This window comes from Rhincodon typus, chromosome 11 (assembly GCF_021869965.1).
Source record: "Rhincodon typus isolate 14 chromosome 11, sRhiTyp1.1, whole genome shotgun sequence".
Classification (NCBI taxonomy): domain Eukaryota; kingdom Metazoa; phylum Chordata; class Chondrichthyes; order Orectolobiformes; family Rhincodontidae; genus Rhincodon; species Rhincodon typus.
In genome coordinates this window covers 26,062,773-26,090,650 of record NC_063342.1, presented here as the reverse complement: position 1 = coordinate 26,090,650, position 27,878 = coordinate 26,062,773, and the positions used below count along the sequence as shown (strand labels likewise).

The following is a 27,878-nucleotide window of genomic DNA, read 5'->3' as shown; positions in this document are numbered from 1 at the left end:
TATAGATATTTTGAGATATTATTGTTTCAGTTTGTAACTTATTTGAAGCCAAGACAACAGTGCAACTTTGATGCTGTTAAACACAGCTGCAGCTTTCTTAATTAACAACAGTGAACTGAAAGCCTAAACTGCATTCATAATCGGGTGTAATAAATTCGTAAATAAACATGAGAAAAACCTTTTTTAGAAATTCGGCAACACCATTTAGCCACTGTTCCAGTAATGACAGTGCAATCAATGGTAAGTAGGAAATTCTGTAACCTAAAGCCTTCCGCACATTCTTCTTGGCTGAGAACTGAGTAGACAAACACATTATTTCACAGAACCCTGAACGTCAGCTGGAGCCAAAGTGCAGTAATAAGCTTCCTAGTCCTGGCTATCAGGGAGCTGCAGTCAGACACTCCAGGTCTGCACAACAGAGCACCATATATGGCAATGATCTGACGTAATGGGCCACTGGCTAGAGGATGCAAAGAGCACATCTCTCATTGTTTGGCGTTACTGTCGGAATGTTCACATCGCTGATCACTGGAAGGCTACATCGCACCATCATACTGCCTCAGTGCTCTCATTCCCAGAAACGAGCAATGGAACTTCACAATCTGCAGGCTTCAGGTAGGGGAGAAACAATGCCAAAAGTGGTAAAACTTTTTTTTCCCCCCCAGATGGGTTTCTTTAAAACTTGAACTTACAGTAGAATTAGAATTACAGCTGCCAAAAAAAAACTGTTTCATTCGACAGTCAAAACCCCGATTACAACCAATTCAGCTTGTGAAGAAAAGGTTTTGGGGGCGGGGCCATGGTCTTAGCTGGGGTGAGTTTACATGTTCAAGGAAGTTGGAAACATCCAAAATAGACATTGAAGTAGTTCACTTATAAATCATTGTATTGATAATGTTGTTCATTTGACTGCTGTTCAAAAGTAGTCAAATTGGTAGTGTTCACTACAGAAGGTTATAAACGTAAGTTCGAAGTCGTTCGTTCTGTTTTAATGAGTAATGTATTGGTCCAATTTTCACCTGTAATACACAAGTGTCCTTGACTTTTTATTAGTACTCTGTCAATAAGTAGTAGAGTATTGTATGCTGTGAGCAGTAACATTTTAACACAATTCTCAGTACACTGTATTAAACATTAGTTAAAATTATGGCGAGTTGAGAAGAGCCATAACTTATAGTCTGAAGTTAACTCATTTCAGAAAACAAGTAATCACTTGTACATTAGTATCATTGTCAGTGTTGTATGGTCTAACAAGCTGTGAACTATATCTTAAGTCTTAAGGCTGATATTCCCCTATCTCTCTGAATATTTTTTGTCTTGACTCTTAGGCATGTTCTTAATTAAAAAGTTAGATATGTTCCATAACACTTTTGTAACACAGATGTGTTCCATCATCCTCTTCCAAGAAAAGAACAATTTATTTCATGCAGTTTTGTTCAACAAAGAGCCCATCCCTAAGAATTAAAACTCATTTTCTTCCTGCAATAAGTGTACATATGCATTAAAAATATATGTTTTAAACATCGCTGTCATAAACACAGACGATGAGCCAGGAACTCTGCCTTTTCATGTGTCTTGCATTCAAGTGTTTTAACTTTTAATTTATATAAGGTCATTGTGGCACAAATTTGAAAATATTCTTCAGATTTGCTCGTAATATTGAAAAGCGAGTATTGCATGTACAGTGGACAGTTTGTGCCACATAATTTCTTCGGAGTAAAACGTACTTTAACAGCTAATTTGATACAGTACTTGCAAAGGCTACACTAACAGAAGAATATAGTTTACATAGTGTCAACTTGTTTTAAAAATATCACTGTGCTGAGCAAAGTTGGATTAACAATAAATCAGAAACAGGAGTGACTTCTTGTGAAGGCAATGTAGTTACCAAAACATTTCAGTGTACATTCGTAAAATTATACATTTCAACTGTTCATTGAATAAGCATGTGCTTAGCCCAGGGTTTAATTCTAGTGATCAAGTTAACAATTTTCCATCCCCTGGTGTTAATCTATCCTTTGCACAAAAATGGAAAAAATTATGCAAGAAAATTCCAAAAGTCAAAGCGAAAGTATACTCAGGATAAAACAATAAAGTCAGCATCTGAAAGTGATTCTGATCTCACCACAGAACAGTAGATAATAAAGTTACTATGTTTAATCATTGAGCAACTACATATCAGTGTGTGCTATAAATTAATTAATAAGCAAAGATCAGCAGCAGGATCTACTTGTGTGGTCTGATTTTATACTTTACTAAAGATGCATCTGCAAAGATATCATAAAATGCAAAGACATTAAAGCCTCAAGCCAAAACTCAAAGTAGTCTCTAGCACTGGCCCCAATCTTTGTAGAAATAGTGCTGAACAAGTTCACAGACTACAATTCTTTTAGAATGGAAGTCCTTCTTCAACATTTTTAAAGCTACAACTTTTCCCCAATAGCAGTGATAAGGAATATTGCAGGCTGCCTCATGTCAAGTGTGGCTTTGGAAAACTTTGGAAAAAAATGTTCAAAAACTTCTTTCAACCGGAATGGGTTGGGTACAATTAAGGCTTTTTTAAAGCATATTTATGATATGCTTATGATCTGATATGCAGTTGCTCAAGGATTGAACATAGTAATATCTACTGTTGTGTGGTATTAGCAGAATTACTTTCAGACTCTGACTTTATTGTTTTATCCCGATTATACTTTCACTTTGACTTTTGCAATTTTCTTTCCGCATAATTTTAAAGTATATTTAACAAGTGCTCAGCTAAGGGAAACCAAAATGTCGTGAGCATAGAGCTCCAACAATAAAAACATTTAAATTCATAAAACTACAGTAAAGACCAATTGGAAAAGGTTAGTTAAGAAACATGGGACACGTTTGTTTTAATACTGAAAGTAAATCAAAGTTATTTACTATGTGGTTATGTTACAAGCTACTATCATTCTCTTTGTGATCTAAATAAATATAGTACTTGCGGATCATAAGTCGCTAATAGTAAATAGTAGACCAGGTTTCGATTTCTTTTAATATTTGCACTACACACCTGCATCAATGAATTCACATGTTTTATCAGGTCTTATTTTTGTATTGGTACATAATTGTAGGTACCATGAAATTTAAGAGAGTCATGTAGTCCTGCTGAAGTTTAAAGTCTTATTTGTTAAAAAATTGCACTTTTGCATACTTCTTCCCAAGTCTCACCTGGGCAGCCATTCTTCAAGCATGATGTCAAATACAGAATTTGCACACTTACAATATTTCTATTATTGGTACAAGGAATAATGCTCATAAACTAAAAACTATACTTCTTAGTGAAGGTAACTTTAAATAACCAAGTTCAGCCATTATAAAATGTTGAACTAAGTTTCCTAAATGATACACAAAACAACTAAAGTCACATTTTCAATGTAAGAAGTCACAAGGTTACTCAAATATGCTAACTTCAATCTTAATACGCATTAATTATAATGGTTGCTTTGTACTAAAATTCTAATGAAAGGCTGAAAGCTTCATGATTTATTCAAAGTAAAACTATAAACAAGCAATCTTTTGCAATTCTACGTATTCCTCTAATTATAAGCATCTGTTTCAGCAATATAAAAAACAATAATTTCTGCTAAGAAAGAAGACAAAACCTACAAAGAAAATTCAGCAAAGTACTAAACGAAAACTATACTATACATGCATATATATCAGTTTAATGTCAAAAGGATTATTATGTAATCAACATTGTATAACCTTCAACTCAACATCTTAGATTCTAAATGATTCAATTTACAAGCAAGTCATAGCAGCTTTAAGAACATGAGAATCTCAATGTGACTTAATCCATCAAAGCTTGGTGCCACTGCCCTCACATTCACACAATAAAGCATGCAATGTAAACAAATGACATTAAAAATTTAGTCGCCGGGGAAGTAATAACTTCATTTAAAATATATATCAGTTTCGACTGTTTTCTATGAAACTGTTAATTTTTAAAAATTAAACAGTATATGCTAAATGGCCAATTGTTATCAATTTTGCTAAACAGGTTTTATTTGCTGAAAAATGTCTGGTCGTCAACTTCAATGGGCAACCAATGACTTAATAACAAAGCTTTTTAATTCCAATATTGAAAACACAACTTTCTACGTTTTTTATTAATTTCTTCAAATAATACTTTACAAACTGTAGCGTTATTTAATGGTATTTGGCCCAGACTGTGCAGTTCTTCAGTGTGTAATTACCAATTTGCAGGGACTTTCACCAAAACAAAATCTTGCTAAAACCCTAATCGACTGGATTCCTAAAGCTTTGTGTTGCCTCATGTGTGCTATTTAAGTTCTGATATTGTCATATCAACATTTCAATGTCTTGTAATTCCAAGACAATAAGTGCTAGACATTATATTATTAATACTATTATCACACTTAAAAGGCAGAGAAGAAATCACGAGACGAAAGGAGGAACATACAGGAAACATATATATGTATATAACTGTGTGGAAAGTTAGTTGGCAACTAAAAGATTTAAGACTAGCTGATAATGCTTTCAGAGTTGCATTATACATTTTTCCTCAAATAAGACAGATCACATGAACACCAAGCCAAATCAAAAAAATGTTTCAATGATTTACAAATTCATATGTTTAAAATAAAATCTATTAGAAAGTAGTGAAAACTGATCTGCAAACAAATTGAATGCGAAGGCGAAGTAGTTATTTTCTGGAAATTCTCGTTGACCATCTTAGTGTTCGTACCTTTAAATGAGACATGATAAATCAGGAGCATGATTTTCCACCTTTTAGGCTGTGGGCATCACAATCAACAACTTTAGCAGTCTGACCATGAAGATATAATTGCCAAAATCAAAATACATAAGCAGCCCTGGGCTTTAAACTCTAGTCATCTGGTTGGGAAACAAGTTCATTACAAAATCACTGCCCCGTTAGATTTGGGATGCATCAAATATCAGTAATTCAGCAAGAGGGAAATAGCACATTTGCCTCATGTACATTACAATTTAATGCCTGCACAAAGTCGGGAAAGTCAGTAAGCAAAACCTCAGATTCTGCCAACTATTACGACATTCATCTTGCAAATTACAATGTCAGGGAAGAATCACCTAGGTTTTGTTTTTGAGGTGACGTTTCCCAGCTTTTAACATATTCAGTTGTAATAGGAACCAAACTTGTGTTTTCCCACAGATCTCTCGATTGCATTGTATTTACTCTCCTCTCCTATCATTCTCTCTAAAAGCCCTGTTTCACTTTGGAAATTTCTTCCCCAATGTTCCGAGGTTAAATTGCTAATTGACCCCAGAACGTTAGTAAAACAACTGTAATGTGAACCAGGCTACAACCATCTACTGAAAGCATGACATCACTTACAGCCAATCAGCTGCAATTACTCCATTCACTGGGAACATTCTTTTGACAGCGTTTTTCTCTCTTCTGGTTTTGAACAAGAACACTAAAAATATATCCAGCACTGCCAAAGTTGCTCATCGTTCTCAGTAGCAGTTACAACAAGTGCTGCTTCTTCGACATTGTCTTTTTGCTAATACCAGTTCTTGCTGAAGAATATGCAGAAAAATACAGATAAATCCTCTAGTTTTAATCTATTTGATATACAAGAAAGTTTAATACAGCATTTCTCCATCTAAATTTGAAGTTATCAAATCAAGCTTGCAGAAATGGGCACAATTACTTAGCAAGTCTATTGAGTTGAAGCTCTATTTAGACCTTTTCATCGACTGGACAAATTTACAAAGTACAAAGAAAAAGCACTAAAAATCTGCAAAAATTTGCAAACTTTGCAAAGACTGCATTTATTTTTAATTAAAGCTTCTAGAGCACATATGGTCAATACCAAATATAAATTTAGGAATCAAAAAAGTAGCAGTGTTTCGAAGTATTCACTGTCCACAATTTGCTCACGATAATTTTAACTTTGCCTGCCCAGCCTAGATGAAATGGGTGGACAGTTAAACCACTCATGGTACAAACATACCAACATCACTTTACTCTTTCACATTTTCATGACTAGGCACAAGAGATCAAACCTCACCCCATCCATCAACCTCAGAAGACAACAGTCTATAAATATGCAGACTGAGCTCTGATAATATCACCATGGCCTAACTACAACTTTAACGATGGAAGCCATTGTGAATTGCCTACCTGAAGACCAAGCAGGAAGCAAAGTGTGGAGTCACGAGTAAGTGTGCTCCTCCAGGTCACACCAGGAATGTTTAGGCCTCTCCAGGACCCAGACTCAGCATCCCTCCCTCAACTGTGAAGCCTTCCCAGCTGAATGCCAAAGACAATTCCTTAAATAGCAGCATTGGCTTGCTGCTGCTCACCAGTCCATTGCTAAACTGAGTATTATTTTTCAATGTTGGAACAGTTTGCAATCAGCTTTAGTGCCTGTGCATTTGTTTCCTACACTAAGTTAAAACCAAGCATCTCTTCTAGTAACAGATGCATGCAAATGTACAAAATTGTAATGTTAAACATTCCCATGGGGAAAAAAACATGGAGCTTTTGCAACTGTTCATAGAAATAATACTGTCACTTAGGCAATGAGTTTTAAAATTTGTACAATGACCACCTAGCTATAGTAGCCAGATCATCTCTCTCCAATGCCTGCTCTTAAATTCAGCTAATTTATTTTGGAGTTTGAATGTAAAATTTACAATTGTATATTCAAGCAAGAAAATAATTTTACAAGATTTCAATTTCAATCCTTACAATTCAGTCTAAGTGTCTCTTGTAGCAAGCTCATCTGGATGATTTTGGCCTGAAAGTTCCAGTCACATTTTAATAAAAGAAATGTCTGAAGTAAATTGTAACCTTCTGTGGTTTTTTTTTGAACAATACTCACCCCAAAATATAGAAAGGACACAACTTCCGTCTTGAGATGTGAAAACTAGCAAGTGACATGATTCAGCTGTGACTGTCAAGATAAGATTTCTATTTTTAAAAACTCAAAAGCTTTGGGGATTTTTTTGTTCTTAGAAGCACAAATACCAAAAAACAAGGAAACTCTACTAAACCTTTATAATTCATTGGTTTAGGCCTCAGATGAGCATAATGCATAATTCTGGGCACCTCACTATCAAAAGGAGATAGTAGGAACTGCTGATGCTGGAGTCTGAGATAACAAGCTGTGGAGCTGGACGAACACATCAGAGCAGCAGGAAAGCTGATGTTTCGGGTCTGGACCCTTCTTCAGAAACCCTTCTTCACTATCAAAAAGAATGTCAAGGCCTCAGAAAGGGTGGGGCAGAGATTTACTAGAATCAGAGATGAGGGACTTCATCTATCTGGACAAACGAATGGAGCTGCAATTTTTCTTCATAGGACAGAGCAGATTAAGGAGAGATTTAAAAGGGTGTTAAAAAACATGTAGAATTTTGATAGAGAACTGTAAGGAGGGTCAGTAACCAGAGAACTAATTTTTGAGCTAACTAGCAAAAGAGCCAGAATTGAGTTGTGTTTAATGTGGTGAATCACCATCTGGAATACATTGCTTTGAAACATTGGTGAAAGCAGATTTGACAGTTCTTTTGAAAGTTACTAAGTATTTGAAGAGTTGAAAACTTCTGAGGAAAATTCAGGGGGGATTGGGACCAATTGGATTGCTCCTTCATAGCCTACACAGGCATGACAAGTTGAAAAACCTCCTCTGCCACAAGATTGTGCAATTCTGTAATACACTTATAAACAATTGCTACCAATTTCCATTTGTAATTTTGAAGGCCAAGTACATGTAAAAACATATTTGTCCATCAGTGGAAATCATTTTATAAACAAAAATTCTCAGATAATGTGTATTTCATGTGCACTTATTTTCAAAAACATTCTGAAATCAGAAAAGAATTCTGAACTGACCATCCATTGATAGGAAATTAAGAATGTTTGGGATGATGAGAGAAAGTCAGGAGAATTGTATTAGTACTGTAAGTTAATGGAAGATTCTTCAGCATGTCATGGTGGCTCAGTGGTTAGCACTGCTGCCTCACAGCACCAGGGATGTGGATTTGATTCCACCCTCAGGCGACTGTCTGTGTGGAGTTTGCACATTCTCCCCGTGACTGTGTGGGCTTCTTCCGGGTGCTCTGGTTTCCTCCCACAGTCCAAAGATGTGCAGGTTAGGTGGATTGGCCATGCTAAACTGCCTATAGTGTCTAAGGATATGTAAGCTAGAACTGAGTTCTGAAGAAGGGTCACTGGACGTGAAATGTTAACTCTGCTTTTGCTCCATTTATGCTGCCAGACCTGCTGAGTTTTTCCAGCAATTTCTGTTTTTATTATTAGAAACAACATGTTGTTCAGTGTGGATGTAAGCAAAATGGCATGGTCAGACAGGGTACTAAGCAGTAAGAATACTAGTTAAATTGTGTTAAACTGCAGGAAACAAAAAGTGAGTGGAATCCGGAGATATTTTTGAAAAGCTTTCAAACAGTGCACTGCAGGAAACAAAAAGTGAGTGGAATCTGGAGATATTTTTGAAAAGCTTTCAAACAGTGCACTGCATCAAAAATAACAAACGGAAGGATGTCAATGCAGTTCTGAATGGCCTCGTTCGTACCATTACAATTCTGTGATGTATAACTACAGGGGTAAAAGTCTCATGTATTGATAATCAAGTTGGTAAAAACACAGATCAAGCAACACCTGGTGTAGTAGAGTGCAGGAATCACAGAATTGAAGGAACTACATCCAATGTAACTAAAACTGATATTTAAATCGAGCATCAGTACCAAAAAGAGATGTTACGGAATCTAGGAATCTTTACATTTCAGAGCGAAGGTTCATTATTCTCAGACGCATTTAAAATTCTAAAAGACTAGGATAGATTGGGTTTTAATAATATGCTGTCTATAAACACAGACTTCATAAGGGGAGAACTGAAATGAAATGTTAGAACAAAAGAGGTAAACGGATTGTTCAGATTTAAACTACATTGGAAGCTGGTGAATATTTGGAACAGACAATCCAGGAAAAGTGAATAGAGTTAGCAAACCATAGAGGAAAACCAGCAAGATAATTGGCAGAGAAACCACTTAAAGAGTGTAAGAAAATGAGGAATATATGGCAGCTTTTAATCTTAGGATCCAGGCAAAGGAAATAACCCTGAACAATTCATGTTTCTAACAAGATCCTCAAATGAAATCATAACCCTTTGATAGCTACAATATTTCGGCATCACTGTGGAATTTAACACACCATTTAAATCCTACATTTTCGTCCATACACACATTGACCATTTAACAGAACTCCCCACTTTACACAAGTTAAATTTTCACGCTCCAAAACCCTAAAGAAAAACTTAACCAGAAAATGTTTTTACATAAACCAAGAGGTGAGAAAATACCTGCTTTAAAGGGATTATATAACTATAATGATATTAATTATAGTCTACAATTTTTCTCTAACAATTCGACTGATAAGGAATAACTCCTAGAATATTTTAGTGACTTATTACTCTTGTGCATTACGGACAATTTGCTATGAAGATCAAGAATGAATTGGAAATGTATAACTCAACAAACTTTCTTTGACAAGTTTAAAATAAAAATGCATGGAAGGCAAAGCAATAGGCAAAGTTCATGAGAAAAACAGGGTTCGTGTTTTCAAGTTTCCAAAATATATACTGAAGCTGATGGCATTGCAGATAAAATATTTCTATCCGAGAAACATTACAGAAAGCCTTTTATGTTGGTAGGACATCATTTTCAAAAATTAAACATAGAAATTATTGATTGAGAATTAAATTTTGTTGCATACAAGTATGTCATATTTCCAGCAAATCAGAATCAACCATTCATTATTCAATCCAACAATTCAGCCTTTATATCATACATATTGTAGTGTGTGTGTGTGTTTGTATATACATGTACATCTTCACTAGCATGTGTGTAGAGTTACTTCCCTGGTGCTGGGACAAAGGATATTACAAAGACGGTGCAATATTCTGTAGGGTGAAGAAACTGAGCCCAGTATTGTGGTGTAAATTGATACCAGCAACATACAGAGGTATTGAAGTTGTATGGTTATGCTTTTAAGAGATAGTGAAAAGTTAAAAAGTAGGACTTCACAAGGTATAGATAATGCAGTGTGGAGCTGGAGGAACACAGCAGGCCAGGCAGACCCTGAAGAAGGGTCCTGACCTGAAACGTCTGATGCTGCTGTGTTCCTCCAGCATCTGCAGTTCTTACGATCTTGGACTTCAGAAGGTAGTAGTCTGTGGATTACTCCATATGCCACGCACCTGGTTATAGAACCAGGAAATAGAGAGGATCAATGATCAGATGGAGCCCTGGTGGTTAAGTGGGGAAGAAAGGGACTAGCTTGAAGGTAGGAGTCACTATTCGAAAGGAACAGTTTGCACCACAATGTTCTCATGGGAAAGTTCAACACTGTGGTTGGGTACAATTGGAAGAGGCATATGGAACCAACATATAAAAGTAAAAAGAAATAGATTGCATAAAAAAGTAAAAGTGTTGGATAGTACTAGAGAAGGAAGCAGTAACACATTAGGTAGGAGTAAACAAAGAAGGACTATGAAGAATACAAAGATAGGTTTACAACACCTGTTTGTAAACACCTAAAGTTTGATAAATACAGTCAGCAAGCTACAAGCACAAATAGCTGTATGGGTGTGTGTCAACTGTATCAACAAGCAGAATGTGGCTTAAAAATTGAGGTTCTGGGTGCTTACTACTCAAATGGTAGACAACATTTTAGAAACAATAGTTGGACAAAAACTTAACAGGCACTTGGAAAAGCTTTGAGTTAATTACAAAGAGCCAACAGGTTAAGTGTGTTCAACAAGTTGAATCTTGTGATTCTGAAATAGAGAAGGTTGATAAAGGGAACATAGTAGATTTCTCTATGTATATTTTAAGAAAGCGTTTGAAAAATAAATTCTACTTAAAAGGTCATTTAACATAATTGAGATGTACAGAACAGAAAGGTCAGCATTAGTTTGGATAAAAGATTGACTAAAGACTGAAAACTTTAATTTGTGGAAAAGACTTGTTTTCAGACTGTAGGGTGGTACATAGTGGTGTTCCCCAAGGGGCAGTACTCCATCACTTATATCAGAAAATGTATATAAATGACATGGATATCAGAACACAGAGTACAATTTCAAAATTGCCCAGATGAATTTAGACTTGAAGGTGCAGTAAACAGTGAGTAAAATACCAAATAACTATAACAGGATTTTTATAGGTGAGTAGAATGAGCAGACTGGTGGGATGGAATTTTCTGACAATTGCGACATGTTGCATTTGGCAAAAGGGATAGGGAGAGGCAATCTCAACTAATGGTGCTGTTCTAAGGAGTTTGCAGGAATGGAGAAACCTGGAGGTTCATATGCATAGATTTTTGAAACCACCAATTTTGAGAGAGTACTTAGTAAACATTCTGTTGAGATTTTGATTACCAAAATGGGGATATTATGCCGAGCCTTTACAAAGGCCACAAGTAAAGTGTTCCATCCAGTTCAGGAACTCTTGCTTTAGGAAGGATGTGAAAGTTCTTGAAAAGCTGTAGAAGAGATATACCAGAGAAGTGCCAGTGATGAATTTAGATACAACATTAGTTTGGAGAAACAAAAGTTTTTTCTCCTTGCAGCAAAGGAAATTAAGTGGTAATTTGACAAAGATGCACATGATTATGATATGTTTCAACAAGTTAGACATGGGAAAACTGTTCCCAATAGCTATTATTAGAAGGACAAGCCACAGATTTAAGGTTTACAGCAAGAAAAGCCTGGAGATTATAAAGAAGAACATTTTTACATGACAAATGATCATGACCCGGAACTCACTGATGAAAGCAATGGCAACAAATGATTTCAGAAGAAGATTGAACAGGCTTTTGAGAAAAGTAAACTTGAAGGATTATAGGGATATATTTGCATAGGAACATGTTGTGAGGTGAGTAATCAGCCAGCACTTCCATTCTTGAGCCATGATGGTGACACCTATAAAGTTGCATGAATGTCAGGGAAAAATGAATGTTCAGTTAGGACTGTCTCTTTCTGGCACAAACCATAAAAAGTGGCTCCTTGGGTGAGGTACTGGAGAGCGATTACAGCCTGAGGAATCATACTTCAACATGAGTCAGAGAAACAAAATTGAAGGGAAGGATTTATGAATTTGCAATATAATTATGAATATTTGCAGAACAGTTGAAAAATCTCACAATATTCAATATATTTGTTAGTTAACTATGTATTGCACTTTAGACTGTTCATGTTAGGTAGTGTAGCAGTGGCTCAGAAAGGCCTATGGATTTTTTTTTCCCCCTCAGGTACTGGGCAGTAATGGTAAAGCTCCATTTATTGCACAATGAGTCAGTTTCCTAGTTGAGTTTTGAGGAAAGTAAGAACAGTCATGGGTGCACAGTCAAGGCAAGCCTATCACTAAAAGTGGTAATAAGCCATCTTCCTGAATTGCTGCAGTTTCTGCAATGAAGGTACTCTCAAAGTGTGCATCTCTTGCTGTGTGTGGGTAAGGACTGCTTCATTATTTGAGGTATTGTGAGTGGACCCGAACAGCTCTTATGATGGAGGGAAAGCCATTGCTGTAGGAGCTGAAAATGGTGGGGCCGAGGACCTGGAATTCACACTGAGGAAATCCTGTAGTGATATTCTGTGGCTGAGCTGATTGACCTTCATCCGCTCAGCCACCTTCATTTGTGCTGGTATGACTCCATCCAGTGCAGTTTTTTTTCCTGGATTCCCACTGATTTCAATTTTACTAGGAGGCCTTGATGTCATGCTCAGGTCAAATGTTACACTAATGACACTGGATGGCTTGCTGTCACTTGATAGCGCACCCAACTCACCTCTAGAACTCAGCACTTTTGTTCACGTACGGACTATCACAATAATGACATCTGGAGCCAAGTGGTCCTGTTGGAACCCAAAATTGGCTAAGCTAGCAGCTTTGGCTGACGCTTGATTGGGGAGTAATTGGTTGGCTGAATTTATCCTGCTTTCCGTGAACAGAACATGTTTGAGCAATTTAATACATTGCCAGTTAATGTCAATGTTGAAACTGTACGGGACAGTTTGGGTGGAGGCATGGCTCATTCTGGATCATGTGACTTAAACCACTGTTCTTGTCAAAGCCCACAGCTTTTGCTGTCTTCACTACCATCGACCGTTTTCTGATAACCCATGCAGATTCAGATTGGTCTGAAATTGTCATATCTGATCATGAGGACTTCAGGACAAAGCCAAGATGGATCAACCACTTAACACTTCTGGACAAAGATGGTTAAAAAGGTCTCAGTTTTGTCTTTGTACAGATGTGCTGGGTTTTGTCATCATTGAGAATGGGGATTTTCATGAAACGTCCTCCTTCTGTTCCCCGTTAAATTACTATGCAGTACTGGAAGTGGCACGATTGCAGATCTTTAATTTTGGTCATGGGATAACTTTGATCTGTCTACATGCTACTTCAGTCAGGGATATGCAGGGCAATAAGGTTGGATTTTGATGGAATACACTCTTGCTGTGCTGATGGTTCGCAGCGCCTCACGAATGCCTGGTTTTGAAATACCAGTTCCATTCTCTACCTATTTTGCATGATGGCAACACAATGGAAGGTGTCCTCAGTGTGATAACAAAACTTCATTTCTAAATAAACTTTGCAGTGACCACTCCACCATCAGTGTTAACAGATGCATTTATACAGCTCATAACGTAATGAAATATTTCCAAGTTGCTAAATAGGACTGCAGTTTGACCACTATGTCCTTCAGGATTCCAACAGCTTAATACCTCTTGGGTGCTCTGTTCCCTTCATTTCTCAATCTGTGCTTCCTGATACTGCAACAGGAACAATGGGTACAAGTTCAGTTATAAAAGAACTGCTGGAGATTACAATATTCCTACAGCCACTTGGAACACAGTAACATTTCTTGAATATAAATAAGTGAAGATGTATTCATTTCAAGAACATATGGAATACATACCCCCCCAATATCTTCCAATTGTCTTTCACAAATATGCTATTTAAGAGGAGGTTTGAAGAATCATTTTTCTCCCCAAATCTCTCTCCTCCTACACGCACTGAACTGACTGTGGCTGAGTACAGGAACTCCAAGATCTCTGGTGCTCTCTTCCAGATGATTATTCTTCAATATCAACTGAATTAAAAGGCAGAGTTCCATTTATATAGTACATTCAACATGACCCGAGGTGTTTACAACCAATTAAATAAGCTGAAACATTGCCACATTTATAACATGACAAATGTAGCAGTAAGTTTCCACATAAGGAATGAAATTTAACCCAGTTGATAGGGCTCTCATTCACGTACTGGAAAGCTGACAAGAGCCATGTTTGCCTCCTTTGGGGAAGGCCCGGGATATTAGTGCAAATCAGGCATATAAGTAGACAGCAACATGCCCACCTTGTGATCAAGGATTCTAGGGACAAATGTGCAGTCCTTCCACCTATCTCCGAGCTGCCACCAGAGATCAACAGCTCCTCCTTATCATCAGCACCACCAAGAAGGCAATGGCAGCTGGTGGAAATATATCCACCAAAGGTCCAAAATCAGCGAGCAACCCAGGCTCAGGCTGAATGAGGACAGGATGGGCAGGACAGGCAGGGGGTCACATGGAGGAGTCACCAAAGAGAGACAGCAGGTGGTAAAGGGCAAGAGGATGCTTTTCACCAGGCAGCCCCTTCCAAATGCCAAGTTCTTTATGAACATATGAACAAGGAATGGCCCCTTTGAGTCTGCTTCTTCATTTAATAAGATCAAGGTTCATCTGATTGCAAACTCAAACAGACATTCTGCCTAACCCAATAACCTTTTACTCCCTTGCTTAATAAGATGTATCCACCTCTGCCTTAAAAACATTCCAAGACTCTGCTTTCTCCACTTTTCAGGAGGGTTCCAAAGATTCATGATGCTCAGAGAAAATAAAATGTTCCCACTCTGTATTCTAAACAGTGGTCTCTAGTACTTGATTCTCTCAAGAGAAGTCTGCCTATCCAGCCTGTTACATCCATTCTATGCATCACTATAGTAAACATCTGAACTTCTTCCAACAAATAAGGAGACCAATATTGTAAACAATGCTCCATAAGTGGTCTCACCAGTGCTATTTAGAACTCAAACAGAATCTGTCTACTTTTGCATTTAGGCAGATTGATTATGCAGACTGAATGCCACCAGCAGCAGAACAAGGCACTTAATTGGGTATTAATTACACAATCAAAGGTTTCAATCGGCATCAGATAAAGAAGGCTGTTCATGAATCGTCCTGTCCCAGACTTAATTTGGGCAGAGTTGGGAAGCTCATCCAAAAGCCCAGGCATTAAAATAAAAGACCCACACTTCTTTTCATGGTCCTGGGACATTCCAAAGTACTTTTGCAATGGATTCTGAGGAAGGGTCAACGGACCCGAAACGTTAACTCTGTTTCTTCCTTCATAGATGCTGCCAGACCTGCTAAGCTTTTCCAGCAACTTTGTTTTTGTTCCTGATTTACAGCATCTGCAGTTCTTTCGGTTTTTACTTACAATCATTGTTGTCATGTGACTGTTGCACTTATGCATTCTATACATACAACGGAACTCAGCTGGTTACATGTATTATTTTCAGACAAATGCAGTCATAATTAAAGTATCTTGTACACAGGAGCAGTAGAACGGCTAAAGCTTCACTTCAAAGATGTGTGCACGTGTGAAATGAAGATCCTAGAACATTGATTATCACACTTGTGGGTCAATAATTGATAACAAACGAAAACAGCATCACCTCCCGTGAACAGTTAGGCACCACCACAATGACCAGTGGCTACAGTGGCTAGGCAACACATATCAATGCTGAAAACAACCCAAAATGCCACTTGGTAGCTTCTCATACAACATTTGTGACAGAATCTGTTGTTCAAGGATTAGCTTGTTCAGCCAACAGCAAATGTGCCAAATGAAAACACCTATCTGAAACCAACTGTTGGCTGCATATCCATCATCTTTCACAGATGGAAGAATGCCAACAGATGATGATTGATATAGGAGGCAAAGGAGAGGAGCCCAGACCACTGAAAGAGATGAAGCAAAATGAGAAAAAGTTATTTACTTGCCCAAGTAGAAATTTCATTTTCAATTTATCATGTTCAGCAGTAGGAAGGATCACCAACAATTTGACAATACTATTTACATGCTATATTTAGAGGTTCTTACAGTAGTTCTGCAATCCTATTTTGGCTTAACTATTACCTAATTACCCCTATAAATGCACACTGACAGCATACCATCAACAATAGGCTTAATGGCAAAGAAGTGCTAAGGTAGTGAATGCATTATGGAATCATTGCCACTAATAGTTTCTTAATCACATTCTCCATCTGAACTGTTACAAGTAGTACTAAAATAAGCATGACATTGTTCACTGGTTGCAATTTCACTCTTACAGAGGATGAAGTGATGATCATTTTATATTTCAGACACAAGGTGAATTTGAAAAGTAATTACATTTTTATAGTGTTACATTTTCTATTTAAGAATATTTGACAAATCAAAAAATAATTTCACACTAAACAACTAAAGAAGTAGATCAATAAAGGTTAAAAATTGTTCTTTTAATAAAAAATCACAATTTTTATAAAAATCTCATATGGTCAGTTTTAACCACTGCCACTTAACGAGGCAAAACAGCTCAAATGACCAAAACAACAATTGATCCAATGGGCAATACTTCTTACATATTATTATGTTTCAAGCTAGCCTGGAGAATAACTTGTGCCACCAATGTGAGACAATGATAGGTTTTTTTTGCAATACTTCATTTTCACTGAATAGTGACAGCTACCATCCTAGGTCTGGGTCTACCATTTCTATTTCCGCTCTTTCCCCTCTTTATTCCCTCTTCCATCCTTGCCCCTACTGTGCTTTCTTTTTTCTCTTCTCTCAGTTACTTTTCATTCGAAGACCCAAATTCTTCAACACCCACCGTTTTTTCTGCTTGCCTGCCACTATTCCAGATTTTCCTCATAAATAACACAGCTTACCAAGATTCCCTCTTTCAGCATCCTCCAAAAAGTCCACTGCAACAGTCATTGCATCTTCCTTTAAGCAGCAACCCTAATTGCTGCTCTGTCCTCAGTATTCCCCCCCCTCTCCAGAATGTACATTTGTTTATGAACAAGGCCCTTCCTACCTTGAGCACACTGTGAATATTCTTATTGCTAGCCAGGCCTAAATGGCAACACAGCAGAGGGATGATGACACTTTTCCTTCTCTGGCTACACATTGATCCCACTTCCCATACTCAAACTGTTGCATCGGTGTGGAGCCCTTTTCACTAAATCACACCCTGATCAATCTCCCTATTCATCTGGCAATTTCTCATCCTTTAACCAGACTTGTTAACTCTTTATAACTTAAAATCCTTGTCAGTATCACCTGCACAAGTATCACACCAAATTTCACTGCCTGGAAGGGCATTAGAGGCAGGAAACCTTATAACATTTAAAACGTAGGATGTGCACTTGGAATGTTCAAAGCTACGGGCCAAGTGCTGGACAGTGGGATTGGTGTTGATAGGTTGACACAGACTCAATGGACGGAAGGGCCTCTTCTGTGCTGTATGACCCTGTGACTCGGAGATATCCCTTCTGCTTTCCTTTCTCAGTTTCTGCAGCAAGTAATTTCTTAGTCACAGTGATTTCAACCTCCATCAATTCTTCTTCTTCTACCTGCTCTGAATTCATTGCATTTCTTTCCTCTTGTTTCTTTCCCTTCGTATGAACTCTCCTACACATATTCACCAACTAGTCCTTATCATTCTCATATGCTTTGCTCCTCCTATTGTTGATCATCACTGATAAGACAGTCTCTGACATCACTTGTTTCTATGTCCATCTCTGAAGGGAGATAAACTCCATCAGGTGATCTATCATATACTTTCAAATTCCTAGCAATATAACCTTAGGCCCACAATTCTTTATGATACTTCTGCAGCTAATGATTTGCTAACTCAAATCTTCTGCATCACGTTTGATGTCCTTGTCTCCATTAAAACAATAACTTTCTCTTTCATTTGAGTCATTCTTCACTGTGTACATCACCTCTCCACATTCTTAAGTTTAAAAGACACAGGTTTCAATGTTTATGGCAGACACCTTGGTGTAACCATATTTGGCTCTATTTAGTTGAAACATGCCAGATCTGGTTGTCTCATACAATGTATTATCAGGTACTCCCAAACATCATTAACACGATATCCTCTTCAAAGATGATCTAGAAATGCAAACATTTCTCCACTTCTCTTCCTCACCAAAATAAATGATCTTAAACCATTCTATTCTGCCTTCTTCATCCTATTTCCAGAAGGTCCAGGGATCTCATGAACTTTCTTTATCACAAAGTTTGAGATTGTGCATTCAGCTGTCACTGCTCCTTCGTCTTCCCTAATCCATTCAGTCTGACCTTCTCAAATGTTCCCCACTGCCCTTGCCCTGAACTCAGTCTTTCTCCCATCTCCTGCAGTGCTGTCCATGAGTTGATGTTGATTATGGGACCCACCTCTTGTTTCTCAATTCTACTCTGACTAAACTATTAACCAACCAAATTCTCTTCCTGTGCCCCATGTATTCTTAATGATTCCTGATCCTCAGGCATTGTTTACCTCCATCCACCCTCTGCTTCAAATCTGCCATCATTTCCTTTCGTCAAAAAAGCACACACCTTTGATACCGCCATCACTACAATGTCCTTGCAAACAAGGGCCCAATTTCCAACTCCCCATTCTTCTCTGTATCTAAGATCTTGCCATTCCCTCCCATATCTCTACCTCTCTTTCCCGCAAGTCAATGTTTGAATCCCTCCAATAAAATTCCCAGCCACAAAAATGAAGCCATCTTTATCAAAACCACTAATAACCTTTTTTGATTGTAATAAATCATCACTTCTCATTCTCCTTGACCTAGATGCAGCCTTTGACCACACCATCCTGCTTTGATACTTCACCTCTCTCATCCAGCCACGTGAATGTCCTTGCTTGCGTATATTCTCTGGCAAATCACATCCCGGGAATTACCTGCGATAGCTTCTCTTGTCATTCTCACATCTTGGTCCGTCCAAATTCTCATTTACTTGTTACCTTATGCAGCATTATCTGAAAATAGTATCATTTCCACACGTGCAACGATACACAACACCAAATTGCATAATCCTTCAACGGTTTCTAAATTATTAGGCTGCTTGTCCAACATTTACCGCTAGATGAGCAGTAATTTCCTCCAACTAAATATTGGGAAGACTGCACCCATTAACTTTGTTCCCTGCCACAATCTCCATTTCATGGCTATCAGCTATAGCCTTCACTGTGGCAACTGTCTAAGGCTGGATGAATCTGGTCTCAACCTTAGTGCCATATTTAACCTTGATATGACCTTCTGACCTCATATCCATGCTATCACTAAGATCGCATTTATCCATCTCTGTAATGTCACTAAAAGCTGCCCCTCCTCAGTTCCTCCACTCCTGGAACACACATCCATTTATTATCCCTAACCTTGATCAATCCATGCATTGCATGGTTGGTTTCCAATGTTCTACCCTCTGTAAACTTGGGGTCATCCAAAACCCTGTTTCCAATAATCTAACTTGTATGAAGTCCTATTCACCCAGTGCCCTTGCGCTTGCTAATCTACATTTTATTCGTGATCGATCAACACTTTGATGTTAAAAGCTCATCCTTGTTTCCGGATCCTTCCATGGCCTCACTTTTCTCTAACTCTATGACCTCCCTTAGCCCCCTATAACCCTCTGGGATATCTGCACTCATTCAATCCTGGCCTCTTGATTATCACAATTTTAAATTCATCCATCACTGCTTGCTCTGCCTTCAACTACCAAAGCTCTAATATGTAAAATTCCGTTGCACATCTCTGCCTCACCACCTCACTTTCCTCTTTCAGACACTCAAAGGCTACTTCTTTTGTCAAGCTTTTGAACTCCTGTCCAAATATATCCTCGTGTGGATCAGTGCCAAATTTTGTTTGGTAACACTCCTGTGAAACACTGCAGCACATTTTTCTAATTTAAACACCTTATGTAAATTGTTTTTGTGACTGTAATCATGATTTTATACTGTTTAATGATGTCACATGCTAATAACTGTGGTCCTCCAAGGGCATTTGTTTTTTCATGCTTCACAATGTCATTGTTCAGGAATGTTATGGTCAGTAATCTTGTATGGGTGTTGCTAATATCATTAATTTCACAACTTTTAAGAATTCTGTCGCACATAAGTAAACGTTTTGTACGTCTTTATTCGAGATAAACATGCTTAACTAAAATGTACAAGTCAGGAATGTGAATCAAACTTGGGTATCCGCGTTTCTACTACAACTGTACTGTGTAGGAGCATGTTATAATAAGTGACAACTTCTTTTGTTACTTTGGATGCTTGGGTCTATTGGATAGACTTGATAAAGAGTAATTCATTGCAATTGCCACATCTGCGCAGAACTGATAAACCACATTCATAACAATTCTTGGAGATTGTGGCCATCGGCATTTCAGCTGTTTGTCCACAAGGAACAAAACCCACTTCATCAAAACTGTGTACAACAAGATGTGATGTGAGAGCATTGATAATATAACTCCCTAGATTTACAAACCACTGGTTTGTTCTACGTGTTGTTGAAAGAATGCCCAATTCACATCCTTCTCAAGAACAACTCCCAATTTTTTCCAAGATTCTTATGATAGGTCATTGAACTGAAATATTAACTCCACTTCTGTCTCCACAGATGCAGCCAGCAATTTCAGCAGTTTATTTTAATTTCAGATTTCCAGGATCTGCAGTATTTTCCTTTTGCCTTTAAACAGTGCTGGTTACAATGTAAGACAACAAGGCGCAGAGCTGGATGAACACAGCAGACCAAGCAGCATCACAGGAGCAGAGAGGCTGACGTTTCGGGCCTAGACCCTTCATCAGAAAAGGGGGAGGGGAAGGGGGTTCTGAAATAAATAGGGAGAGAGTGGGAGGCAGATAGAAGATGGATAGAGGAGAGGATAGGTGGAGAGGAAACAAACAGGTCGAAGAGGCGGGGATGGAGCCAGTAAAGGTGAGTGTAGATGGGGAGTTAGGGAGGGGATAGGTCAGTCCAGGGAGGACGGACAGGTCAAGGGGGCGGGATGAGGTTAGTAGGTAGGAGATGGGGGTGCGGCTTGAGGTGGGAGGAGGGGATAGGTGGGAGGAAGAACTGGTTAGGGAGGCAGGGACGAGCTGGACTGGTTTTGGGATGCGGTAGGGGGAGGGGAGATTTTCTGCTCCTGTGATGCTGCTTGGCCTGTTGTGTTCATCCAGCCCTGCACCTTGTTGACTCGGATTCTCCAGCATCTGCAGTTCCTACTATCTCTGGTTACAATGTAAAATGTCCCAAGGCATTTCACGGCTGTATTATCAATGTGATTCTGAGCCATGTGTTTAAATGCTAGTAGAGCTGAAAAAGTCAGTTTTTGAGAACATCTTAAAAGGAAGAAAGAGGTAGAGAGTCAACTAGAGCATTTCAGCATTCTTTCAGCTGAAAGCAATAGTTACCAATCGTCAAATTCACGACACACAGTCTGCCTCCATTCTAGCATATGAAGCAAAAATATTATAAATCCCTGTTTTAATCTTTCTCCATCGTTTGTGCTGAATGTGTTAAAGACTCTCAGGACCAAAACAATACTACTGTTTCAATGCTGAAAATAGACCAAGATGATTGTTTAAAACCTCATGGTACCACTTGTACTCCCAGGTGAAGGGCTTTGCTAGAATCAGACCACTCAGGTGGACTAGTTTTCCTTGCAATCTGTGAAGGCACTCTGTACACAAACAGGCTGCCTGTGTCATGTACAGATTAACATAATAACTGAAATAGAAAGTCTAGGTGAGGCTGGAAATTGAGAATATAGATCTGAAAAGATCGTAGTGCCTGGGAAAAGGTTACTTGAAGATCGAAATGATGGGTCATTTTCAAAGTGTCCACCAGGTTTTAATCCTCTGCAATGCACTGCACAATGCAAGGAAATCAAGAGGTGGACTGAACACAAGCATTTGGGGGCCAACCTAATCCTGAACTTAGCACAACTTGTTTTTCCAAGACAAAATCTGTATTTCTCCATCAACAAGAAAATTTGATACATTGTGCATTCATTTGAATATTTCTGTTGATCTCTTCAGAAAATTTACGAAGTTATAGAGTTTTAGTCAATGAACAGTTCCATTGGTCCTTACATTTGTTATATTGTTCTAGTTTCAATTCAACACATTGATGTTTGTACAGTGATGTACAAACATCAATCTGGTATATCAAAGGACCAGTTTTCCAGCTCCAAAAATATGTTCCCCAAATAAGGCCACGATTACATGCTCTACTTGCATTAGTAATAAGCCTCCAATTTTCACCCTGTAAATGTTTGTTTTACTTGCTGGTAACTTTTAACAGGATGCAGGGAATAAGCAAGTGAAACAGGGTGTGTGGTGAAGATGTGTAGGAGTTTGAGATACACCCACTCTTTGAAGCAAATGTTAATTAATTTTATAGGTGTCAAAACATCTTGATTGTAGTTAAAACTATTTTTGTGTTGCTAATTTATCAAATAACCTGTCACGTTAATTTAATCTGAATTACTGGTATTATTTTTCTTTTACATTTCAAAATGACAAACACCCCTACTCACACTGGCACATAAGTAAACACCCGTTTTTGAAGGGTTTTCTTGAGCGTTCAGAAATCAACTTATGTGCAGATACCTAAAGTACTTATTTTACGAGCTAATCAATTTTTATTACCAGTATTATAAATGAAAATGTTATTAGAATACAATCAAACATTAAAGCACAAATTTCTAAAAACATTTTGCAGGTCAGATAGCATCTAAATAGAGAACAGAAGCATCTCCAGTTGAAATTTTATTAATCTGTTCTTCCCACAAGTACTGACTGAATTGTTAATGCTCCCAACATTTACTGTTTCTGATTGATATCTAATATCTATAGCTTTTTTAAAAAAGTTTATACATTGCTATGATCTGCCTGGACTGCTTGCAAAATGAAGCTTTTCACTGTACTTAGGTACACGTGACTACGATAAACCAAATCAAAATTGAGCACTCAATATTGCTTTTGCTTGTGCAACTGACTGAAGAATTTTGCTGAAGTATTTAAAAGAAAACTATACATTCAAAAAAGAATCTAAAAAAAATATCAAATTATGTAGCAGAAAAGTTAATGGGGCTCCAGTAACTGGCCCACTTAATCTCCCTTGAGTCAAGCTGCTTTTTTCTCATTTTATGCTTTTGTCCCCCTATAGATTGAAAAAGCTAATTGACCAAGAAAAGGCCTACCAAGTGAAAAAGGATCAAGAAAATGTCAAAAAAATTACAAAGTTAAAAGAAGAGCTTACCAAGCTGAAATCATTTGCATTGGTACTGGTGGATGAACAGCAACGGCTTTCAGAGCAGCTTAACCAACAGAATCAAAAAGTTCAAGTTCTATCAGTCACTGCACAGCAAGCTCAGGAGAAATTAACAGCCTCAGAGGAAAAGACAACAGAAGAAGAAAATAAAGTGTTTGCTCTTGAAATTGAGCTGCAAACCCAATCTGGTAGATTTTATCAAGAGCAGGAAACAATAATGGCCAAATTGACCAATGAGGAAAGTCAGAATCGACAGCTTCGCCTAAAACTTGCCACACTCAGCCGACAGATAGATGAACTGGAAGAGACTAATAAGTCATTGAAGAAAGCAGAAGAGGAACTGCAGGATTTAAGGGAAAAAATAAACAGAGGGGAATGTGGGAATTCCAGCTTGATGGCAGAAGTGGAAGAGCTGCGGAAGCGGGTGTTAGAAATGGAAGGAAAGGATGAGGAACTCTTAAAAATGGAGAAGCAGTGCAAGGATCTCAATAGAAAAATAGAAAAGGAAGAAAGCCACAGCAGGAACCTAAAAACTGAGGTAGAAAAATTAAAGAAGAGAATAATGGAATTGGAAAAATTAGAGGATGCCTTCAGTAAAAGTAAACAAGAATGTTATGTGCTTAAATGTAATCTAGAAAAAGAGAAGAATTTAACAAAGAAATTAGAAAATGAACTAGAAACCTTAAAAGTTAGAGTCAGGGAGCTTGAAGCAATTGAAAACAAGCTGGAGAAAACGGAATTAGCCATGAAGGAGGACCTAAGCAAGCTTAAAACATTAACTGTGATGTTGGTTGATGAAAGAAAAAACATGGCAGAGAAGATGAGACAAACAGAGGATAAATTTCAAAATGCAAATACCCAACTTCAAATAGAGGAAAATAAAGTTACAGTTGTGACAGAGAAACTAATCGAGGAAAGTAAAAAGGCATTAAAATCCAAAGCAGAATTGGAAGAGAAAACATACAGCTTGACCAAAGAAAGAGACGAGTTTAAAAAGAAGCTAAAAGTGGAGGAAGAGAGAGGAAATGATCTTCAGTCCAAGTCCAATCTCTTGAAGAAAAGACTCCAGTCCCTTGAAGCAATAGAAAAGGAGTACCTCAAAAACAAAGGAAAACAAGACTTTGAGAAATCTCCTAAACATATACAACAGGATGATAATAAAGTAAGAGAATTAACTTGTGAGGTTGAAAGACTTAAGCGCAAATTGAAAGATATGCAGGTTGTAGAAGATGATCTAATGAAGACAGAAGATGACTATGACTTACTGGAGCATAGGTATTACAATGAACAACAGGAGGTAAAATTATTGTCAGGGGAGCTTGAGGCCGTGAAGAAGGAATTAGCCAGATATAAGCTCGTGGAAAAAGCTGAATCAAGCAATGAACGAAATCTGTTTGACAAACTCAGTGAGGAACAGGCAAAATCTAGCCATCTAACAAGAGAAGTGGAAGCCCTCAAAGACAAGATTCATGAATATATGGCAACAGAAGACTTACTATGTCATTTTAAAGCAGAGCAGACATCACTGCAGAAAAAGCTGACTCAACAGGAAAACCGAAACAAAGAACTATCAAGAGAAACTGAAAATCTTACCAAAGAACTGGAGAGATATACACGGTTCAGCAAGAGTCTTAGGCCTGGCATGAATGGCAGGAGATTAAGCGAATTACAGCTGTGCTCGAAAGAGATCCAAACTGATGCATTGGATAGTGAACCACCTGACTACAAAAGCCTTATTCCTTTAGAAAAAGCAGTTGTAAATGGAAAGATATGTACAGAAAGTGAAGAAACCGATTACAATTCTCAAGGTGATCAATCCTTGCAAGTGAACTACAATTCATTAACAGTAAATAGTGTCAATAATAAAAAGTCATGGACACCGTGGATGAAGAGCAAGGAAACTTGTGCACAAAATGGCAAAGCTGTAACCAAACAGAATGGAAATCTGGTGCAGCCTGGTGAAATGGTGCTTACTCAGAAACCAGGCCAGCCTCTTCATATAAAAGTAACACCAGACCATGGGCACAGCACAGCTACTCTTGAAATCACTAGCCCCACTTTAGAAAATTCATTCTCTTATACGAGTACAGCAGTCATCCCCAACTGTGGTGTTCCAAAGCAAAGAATAACCATTCTTCAAAATGCCTCAATCACACCTGTAAAGTCAAAGCCATCAGATGCATATTCCACGCCAGAACGTGCCCTGACACCCCTTTCCAGGACTACAAGGTTGAAATCGAGAACTTCAGATTCATGTGGCTCAATGACTTCAGAAAGGACAATGTCACCAGTACAAATTGTTGCAGTAACTGCAAGCTCGCCAGAACAAGCTCTGTCCCCTGAACCAATGGAAGTTGCTACAGCTCATACGATCTTCAGAGTATCGCCTGAAAGAATACAAGGGCGTCAGATACAAAAGTCAAATACAAGTGCTAATGTAATTACAACTGAAGACAATAAAATCCATATTCACTTAGGTAGTCCCCACATTCAAACAGCTACACCTGTCTCAAGACCAATGAGCCCATGCAGTTCAATCCAGGAGATCAGGACTCCAGCTATAACTAATGGGACACCAAATAAGTCAACCAGTAAAATCACCAGCAGTATTACTATTACACCAACAACCACTTCTGCCCCACGTCATGCACAAATTACAGTAAGTAATGTCTATAATTAATCTCCCTTCCCCACCCCAAGTCCCAGTGAAAAATAACAGTGCTCTTATTTTCCATGTTAGAAGATCCACTTACATTTACCTGCATCTTCTGTTTTAATTTGAGACTGGTTTGTGCATGTCATTTATAAACCCTGCACCTAATCAACCTCCTTCTGGATTTGTGTGTTTAGTAAGACTGTGTGTTTAGTAAGACTGTGGGTACATACTATAACCTGTAACTCCTCAACATAAGAGACTTGTATTAAACGGTCAATCACCATTTAATCTGCACTGTATAAAAATGGAACATTGTATTTGCTTCGAACATTAAAACAAAAAAATTTCAGACACAAATTGTTATAGAGAAAAACAACTCATGAGTAACAGTAAACACTAGAATGAGTTTGTTGAGTTTCCTTTTTTTCCTCTTTTGCATGTTTACAAATATATTTCATTACTGGAAGAGGTACTTTTGAGATATGCTGTTCTGAAATTGTCTTAAATCATCTATTTGTATTTTGGAAATGGGAGCTGCTACAGATTGTTTCACTCCTGAATCCAAGTTCAGTTGCAGCTTTTGGAATAAACATTTCATCTGCTGACTGGGAATCATATCCAAATCTCAGACCTTGAGAATATATTGTGGAGTAAAGCACATTGACAAGAATATTCAACACATTCACCCAAAATTTCTTCCTGCTTTTAGAAGAAAGCATTAACCAATTACTTTTAAATGGATCAATGCTCTATTAAAATACCAGAAGAGCTCAAAAACAAATGTGGTAAGCATTCACGTAATCATCGCAATGTAAATTCAATGTTATAGTGATTAACAACACAAAAATGTTCATAATGCAGGACAAACAATATCAGATAAACAAAAGGACAACTAGTGTGGAAATGAAAAAGAAATTAAGTGGTTTAGAATGTGTGGGCTGTTGAGAGTGAGATTAAAACACATCATGGGACAGAATAAAGGGAGTGTTTAATACTTAATGTGGGAGAGCTTCATGCTTTCGTGATTTGCACAAAGACCTGAGAAAGTGATCCAGTTTTCAATATTAACATCCCACACATGTGGAAAACTTTACAAGCGAGATAGCCATTTAAAATTCTGAGACTGAACAGAACTGAATTTGATGATTAGAAAATCCATTAAATAAAGAAATGGACGAAATGTACATGCTGGAAAATGAAGCTCAATAAACACTGAATCTCACAAAGTACGTTGTATTAGATGAGCAAACTTATTGGTCTAGAATTTGCTGTAATAATAAAAGGTAAGAATGGCAGTGCTCAGTGTTGTTACTGGGGAAATTGAACAGCAAGTTCTGGCATTCCAGCATTCACAGCTAAAAGCAGAAATCTGGAATCTGTCAGTCAGGGATACAGTGTCCCCTTATGGTGTCTCCTGTTGCAGCCTTCAACAACAGAATCATCACCTCTTAATCTGATTCCTTCCAAAGAAAATTAATTGCTGCAGTCTTTAAAAACATTATTAAATCTTATTTGTTTTGTTTCACTTCTCCTGTAGTCTCATTTGTTTAACCCTAACAACTTTGCTTCCTGTACAATTATTTAAATGTAGCTTACACTGGCTGTTTTTACATTATGCTTTGAGTCAGGATTCTTCAATCTGATTACTAGTCTCCCTGCAGTGTGTCCTAATCACATACATTCACAGAAATGTTTGCTAGAAATGTTGTTTCTCACTGCATGATTCCCTAAAGCCTGTCTTCCATTTACAAGGCACAAATCAGGAGTTTGATGGAATACTCCCCA

General features: G+C 37.8%; 2 protein-coding genes across 3 annotated transcripts in view; one reads left to right on the top strand and one right to left on the bottom strand.

Annotated features, from left to right (window-relative positions):
* Positions 1–27,878, bottom strand: part of cmss1 (cms1 ribosomal small subunit homolog) — a 323,921-nt gene that overhangs the window by 249,581 nt on the left and 46,462 nt on the right. The window lies entirely within an intron of this gene.
* On the top strand, positions 408–27,618 carry filip1l (filamin A interacting protein 1-like). The gene is made up of 2 exons (XM_020528630.2): positions 408–615; positions 23,333–27,618. The coding sequence occupies exons 1-2, from the start codon at positions 449–451 to the stop codon at positions 26,115–26,117; spliced, it is 2,952 nt and encodes a 983-aa protein (XP_020384219.1). The 5' UTR covers positions 408–448; the 3' UTR covers positions 26,118–27,618.

Bases quoted from the DNA above. Each gene is read 5' to 3' on its own strand.
- filip1l (XM_020528630.2), top strand. From the start codon at position 449: ATGGGCCACTGGCTAGAGGATGCAAAGAGCACATCTCTCATTGTTTGG. The intron at 616-23,332 runs GTAGGGGAGAAA...GTCCCCCTATAG, and splicing joins TCACAATCTGCAGGCTTCAG to ATTGAAAAAGCTAATTGACC.